At 35.4% G+C, this 7,022-nt stretch overlaps 1 protein-coding gene across 1 annotated transcript in view; it reads left to right on the top strand.

The window, feature by feature from the left end:
• Positions 1-5,327: 5,327 nt before the first annotated feature.
• Positions 5,328-7,022, top strand: part of LOC128368133 (homeobox protein engrailed-1-B-like) — a 4,006-nt gene continuing 2,311 nt past the window's right edge. Inside the window, exons 1-2 of the mRNA XM_053328890.1 lie at positions 5,328-5,565; positions 5,731-5,910. Coding sequence (XP_053184865.1) covers positions 5,328-5,565; positions 5,731-5,910 — 418 coding nt within the window. The remainder of the gene's footprint in view (positions 5,566-5,730; positions 5,911-7,022) is intronic.

The raw sequence follows: 7,022 nt of genomic DNA, 5'->3' as shown, positions 1-7,022 counted from the left end.
GTATAAACTAGCTAACTGTATATAAAGTAGTATAAACTAGCTAACTGTATATAAAGTAGCATAAACTAGCTAACTGTATATAAAGTAGTGTAAACTAGCTAACTGTATATAAAGTAGTATAAACTAGCTAACTGTATATAAAGTAGTGTAAACTAGCTAACTGTATATAAAGTAGTATAAACTAGCTAACTGTATATAAAGTAGTGTAAACTAGCTAACTGTATATAAAGTAGTGTAAACTAGCTAACTGTATATAAAGTAGTGTAAACTAGCTAACTGTATATAAAGTAGTGTAAACTAGCTAACTGTATATAAAGTAGTATAAACTAGCTAACTGTATATAAAGTAGTATAAACTAGCTAACTGTATATAAAGTAGTATAAACTAGCTAACTGTATAAAGTAGTGTAAACTAGCTAACTGTATATAAAGTAGTATAAACTAGCTAACTGTATAAAGTAGTGTAAACTAGCTAACTGTATATAAAGTAGTATAAACTAGCTAACTGTATATAAAGTAGTGTAAACTAGCTAACTGTATATAAAGTAGTATAAACTAGCTAACTGTATATAAAGTAGTGTAAACTAGCTAACTGTATATAAAGTAGTATAAACTAGCTAACTGTATATAAAGTAGTATAAACTAGCTAACTGTATATAAAGTAGTATAAACTAGCTAACTGTATATAAAGTAGTATAAACTAGCTAACTGTATATAAAGTAGTATAAACTAGCTAACTGTATATAAAGTAGTGTAAACTAGCTAACTGTATATAAAGTAGTATAAACTAGCTAACTGTATATAAAGTAGTGTAAACTAGCTAACTGTATATAAAGTAGTATAAACTAGCTAACTGTATATAAAGTAGTATAAACTAGCTAACCGTATATAAAGTAGTATAAACTAGCTAACTGTATATAAAGTAGTATAAACTAGCTAACTGTATATAAAGTAGTGTAAACTAGCTAACTGTATATAAAGTAGTATAAACTAGCTAACTGTATATAAAGTAGTATAAACTAGCTAACTGTATATAAAGTAGTATAAACTAGCTAACCGTATATAAAGTAGTATAAACTAGCTAACCGTATAAAGTAGTGTAAACTAGCTAACTGTATATAAAGTAGTATAAACTAGCTAACTGTATAAAGTAGTGTAAACTAGCTAACTGTATATAAAGTAGTATAAACTAGCTAACTGTATATAAAGTAGTGTAAACTAGCTAACTGTATATAAAGTAGTATAAACTAGCTAACTGTATATAAAGTAGTGTAAACTAGCTAACTGTATATAAAGTAGTATAAACTAGCTAACTGTATATAAAGTAGTATAAACTAGCTAACTGTATATAAAGTAGTATAAACTAGCTAACTGTATATAAAGTAGTGTAAACTAGCTAACTGTATATAAAGTAGTGTAAACTAGCTAACTGTATATAAAGTAGTATAAACTAGCTAACTGTATATAAAGTAGTATAAACTAGCTAACCGTATATAAAGTAGTATAAACTAGCTAACCGTATAAAGTAGTGTAAACTAGCTAACTGTATATAAAGTAGTATAAACTAGCTAACTGTATAAAGTAGTGTAAACTAGCTAACTGTATATAAAGTAGTATAAACTAGCTAACTGTATATAAAGTAGTGTAAACTAGCTAACTGTATATAAAGTAGTATAAACTAGCTAACTGTATATAAAGTAGTGTAAACTAGCTAACTGTATATAAAGTAGTATAAACTAGCTAACTGTATATAAAGTAGTATAAACTAGCTAACTGTATATAAAGTAGTATAAACTAGCTAACTGTATATAAAGTAGTATAAACTAGCTAACTGTATATAAAGTAGTATAAACTAGCTAACTGTATATAAAGTAGTATAAACTAGCTAACTGTATATAAAGTAGTATAAACTAGCTAACTGTATATAAAGTAGTATAAACTAGCTAACTGTATATAAAGTAGTATAAACTAGCTCCACCTCCAGCAGCTACAACAGTAACATGCTGCTCTAACACTGATGCTTCACTATTAATAATCTAATGATGTCATATATAATAATATGTCACTACTTTTACTGTAATACTGCATACTACATCACTATAATACTGCAGTACTTTTACTGTAATACTGCATACTACATCACTATAATACTGCAGTACTTTTACTGTAATACTGCATACTACATCACTCATAATACTGCAGTACTTTTTACACAGCTGTATTTGTACCTGTACTTTTTCAACAGAAATATGAATATTAAGATATGAGCTGGTGAGTCTTCAGGTTAGTTACAGATGAAGTGTGTTGGTGTGTTTCATAATAATAAACTCTCATTTTAATAAAGATGAAGTGAAAGTCTCTCCTGTGTGAGAAGAGCTGCATCCATCTGTGAGTATTATTATGACTTCCATTAAGACAATATGAAAGGATTTATATTTATTTCAATATGTTTTGTTACAGATTTACTGAGAGACATTATTTATAAACATTTCATTTTTACATCTGTTTTTTCTCTTCTTTCCTCATTTTGTGTTTGGAAATAATGTCCCACAATCTATAACCGCTAACAGATGGAAACATGCTGCAGTATAATATTAATAATAATAATAATAATTATTATAATAAAACACTGAACTTATTTGTCTGTTTTATAAATTACAATTAAAACCTGCTGATGTTATTACACCAAATATGATCTGAGGTTATGAATCAGTCTGTAAATCCATCTCAACCTCACCGTGTGTGTGTGTGTGTGTGTGTGTGTGTGTGTGTGTGTGTGTGTGTGTGTGTGTGTGTGTGTGTGTGTGTGTGTGTGCTTCATATTAAGTGTACTGACATTTTGTCGCCTCACAGCAGATTTTGAACAGTTTTAATAGTAAAATGAATTTAACACTCATAAATTGAAGTGTGTTATTATTATTATGTATTTATATTAATCTTAACATAAATATAAAGAAGATATATTTATCATTAATCTGAACACAAACAGGATTCATATAACATATAACAGAGTGTTACAAGAATAAAAGCACAATAAGCTCACACTGAGATCTGTACTGTAAGAAACATTAAATATAAAAAACACAAACATCAGATCAATAAATGAATATTATAGAATTATAATTATATTAAAACAATAATATATGTGCTGACAATTGGATTAGATTATTCTAGGATGTTACACACACACACACACACACACACACACACACACACACACACACACACACACACACACAGCAGATCTGAGGCCTTCAGATTAAAACACCAAATAAATGAAAAGCCTTAAAATCAGAGACAATGTGGAGCACGTTACTAACCTGCTATTGGACATTGATAAGGGCTTCATAAGGGCGCGAGGAGCGTGCACGAGGAGAGTGCACGAGCCTAAAAAAACATTACACTAACATGCTCCTGTAGACCACAGCTGGGTTGGAGTCATTGGAGAACAGATAATAAATATAATAGAAATATAAACTGTGAATATTTCTCTTTTATAATATGTTTAAAAACCTTGAATCAATTCTGCTTATAATATAAAATAAAATAATAAAAAGCCTTCAAATGAATTTAGACCAATGAAGTTGTTCCCTCGTGCAGTGTGTGTGTGTGCACGTGTGCTGCATTGTATTATTCTATCGGCCTCACTTTGGCGCGCACTTTGATGAAGTGTTTGGCGCGCTGACGCTGACAGAGGCTTTGGAACCGCTTCTTCTTCTTCTTCTTTTTTTTCCCGCCAGCCAGGTGATGAACGTCCGGTTGATCAGGCGGAATAAAGAGTAATTAAAACCTATAAATTATCCTCAGGCAGCTCCTCTCTCTCTCCCCGTGAGATAAGAGCCTCGGCCTGGAAAACAAAACCGCCTCACAATAGTGTCTGTGCCTCAGGAGAAGGAGGGAAACACCGGGGAGGAGGAGGAGGAGGAGGAGAGGGGGGGGGGCAGACCTGGAGGTGTGTGCGCGTGCGTGTGTGTGTTAAATTGACGCATATGAAGATGCGGAGAGTGTGTTTTTTTTAAAGCTTATTTGGGATAAAATGTGAAATAGACAGAAGGTGAATGATCAGTGGCGCAGGCCCGTTCCCCCTAACATGACTGCGTGCGCGTGCCTGTGTGCGTGTGTGTGTGTGTGCGTGCGTGTGTGTGTGAGAGAGAAAAGCCCCAAATTCATTACACACCAGGTTAACACTGATCAGCATCTTGAAGGAGTTTCATCAATAAATAAATCTGCAAAAAAACATTCATACATTTTTGGGATCAATGTAAAAATGGTTGTTTTGCACGCGCGCGCTCCGTGTCCACTTAAATATCAACTGTCTGAAGGTGTGTGTGTGTGTGTGTGTGTGTGTGTGTGTTGTGTGTCTGTGCATGTGTGTCTCCCTCTGTGTGTGTGTGTGTGTGTATGTATCTGTGTGTGTGTGTGTGTGTGTATATATATATATGTGTGTGTGTGTGTATATGTATCTGTGTGTGTGTGTGTGTGTATATATATATGTGTGTGTGTGTGTGTATATATATGTGTGTGTGTGTGTGTATGTATCTGTGTGTGTGTGTGTGTGTGTGTGTGTGTATATGTATCTGTGTGTATATATATGTGCGTGTGTGTGTGTGTGTGTGTGTGTGTGTGTGTGTGTGTATATGTATCTGTGTGTATATATATGTGCGTGTGTGTATGTGTGAGTGTGTATGTATCTCTGTGTGTGTATATATATGTGTGTATGTGTGTGTGTGTGTGTGTGTGTGTGTGTGTGTGTATGTGTGTGTGTAACAGATACACCGTAACGAGGCTGAAGGAGCAGTGATAATCTCTTGTTTGGTTTCTGTGTGAAGCTCCTCGCGCTCCTCTTGGCTCAGAAACGTCTCACATTATTGGACGTCGTCACCTCGTGTCCAAAAGTGTCCCGGCCGGTGATTGGCCCGCTGCGCTTTGGATGTTATTCATGCGTCTCCGGTTGGTGTGAGAGAGTGTGTAAGAGCGCGCGTGTGTGTGTGTTGATGTGATGTGAGGACTTTGTCATACAGCGGTGTAAAGCTCTCTCTCTCTCTTTCTCTCTCTCTCTCTCTCTCTCTCTCTCTGTGTGTGTGAGAGCAGCCAGTCTGCTAGTAAGTCACCGACCATGACGCACCGGAGCTCCTTTACGCACGCAGGATGTCCACAGTTTGAATTCCAGCAGCTTGAAATATTCCGGAGATAAAATAACAACAATGTGTTAGTGTTTCCCTCTCGAGTCATATTTTGGATACAAACGCAGACTAAGTGGAAGAAGTGGATTGAGAGAATCAACAAGCCACGTTCTTCATTTTTTTTTTTTGTTGTTGTGGTGCAGCGATGGAGGAGCAGCGGGATCTGCACAGCACGGATAGCAGCGAGGGAGAGAGCGTGTCCCCGTCCCCGAGCCTGCCCTCCCCGCCCATACTGCCTCTGCAGGTCGCTCAGCAGGCCCACAGAACCACCAACTTCTTCATTGACAACATTTTACGGCCGGATTTCGGCTGTAAGAAGGACCACGGCTCCCGGGAAAGGGCGCACACCTCGTCCGGCCGGGAGCGCGTCCACTCGGCGGTCAGCAGGCCGAGTCTCCCCGGGACGCCGAGCCAGGACTCCAACTGCAGCAGTGACAGCACTTCTTCCTCCTCCTCTTCCTCCTCTTCTTTGGCGAGTCCCGTAAAGAGTAACGGAGGAGGAGCAGCAGCAGCGTCCACCGGCAGCAGCACCGGCGGCGGGGTGAAAGCCGAGGAGAGGACTGTCGGAGGGGAGAACACCTCTTCCTCTTCTTCCTCTTCCTCCTCCTCCTCCTCCTCCTCGCTGGTGGTGCTGAACGGCTCCACCGGGGCAGCAACACCGGAGAGCCAGCCGCTGCTCTGGCCCGCATGGGTCTACTGCACCCGGTACTCGGACAGGCCTTCATCTGGTAAGGCAAAAGTTTCATGAAGGAGAAAAAAGAAAAGAAGCGAACATGCACGCGCAGCTTCAGACCGGAGGAGTCAAAACTATTTAACCTACAACTCTCTAAACTACTAAACTACTAAATTACGATAAGAAGTATTAATACATAGTAGAGTGTTCCACTATAGTTTATTATAATAGTATTAATAATAATATAATGATGGTTCAGAATAAAGAATGACAGATTACAGAGAGGACCCTGAAACACAATGTTAATAACAGAACTATTTAAAGTACATTAAAGCTGTTAAAATACAACTATTAAAACATTATATTTATATTATATTTATATTATATTTATATTTAGAGTTATACTTGAACCTTTAAATGGGTTTAAAATCACACAGCTGCCGTAAACTCGCTTCCTACTCAGCACAGACCTACACTATAATCTTATTTATTTATATCAAAAAAACTTAAAATAAATTCATCCTGCTTTTATAATAAAGTGTCATTTATTAAACAAAGAGTTTATTTTAATAAAGTAAATTATGTTTTTTTATTTTCTAATTTTTCTAAAATGTTTAAAAAAAAACTCAACCATAAAAAAACGAGCTTTTTGTTTTAATTTGAAAAATCTTTATAAGCTTAAATTTAAAATCAGTTTATTTTAAATCCTCGTATGAAAAAAAATAAATCAGTTTTTGTGTTTGAAAGGAAAAGTGTGAAATGTGTGTCAGCTTCTTATTTGATTTGAAGGACTCTGGAGGAATAATCACATGTATTAAACGTCATTATTAATAATTAACACATCTAATAAACAGCTTTTTATTTTTATTCTCTTTTAATTTTCTAACATTTTTTTTAATTATAGAAAAAAAAACACATTTATAATAAAAACTAAAAGCACTCCCCTGTGTGTAAGGCTGCAGATATATGTTAGATGATTATAATAATAATATAATATAATGAGATTTATTTAATAAGTTCATTCAGTGCTGAAACGAGCAGCAGCTGAGCAGGAAGTGATGATGACAGCAGCTACTAGAGCGTGTTTGGCCTGTTGTGAGTTTTTAGACGGCGGAACGTTTTCTATCCTTATAAATAATATATATTTATATTTATATTTAAAAAAGA

This window comes from Scomber japonicus, chromosome 11 (assembly GCF_027409825.1).
Source record: "Scomber japonicus isolate fScoJap1 chromosome 11, fScoJap1.pri, whole genome shotgun sequence".
NCBI classification, from domain to species: Eukaryota; Metazoa; Chordata; class Actinopteri; order Scombriformes; family Scombridae; genus Scomber; species Scomber japonicus.
Note: the sequence above shows the minus strand (reverse complement) of the source record. Positions and strands in the feature narration are given on the sequence as shown.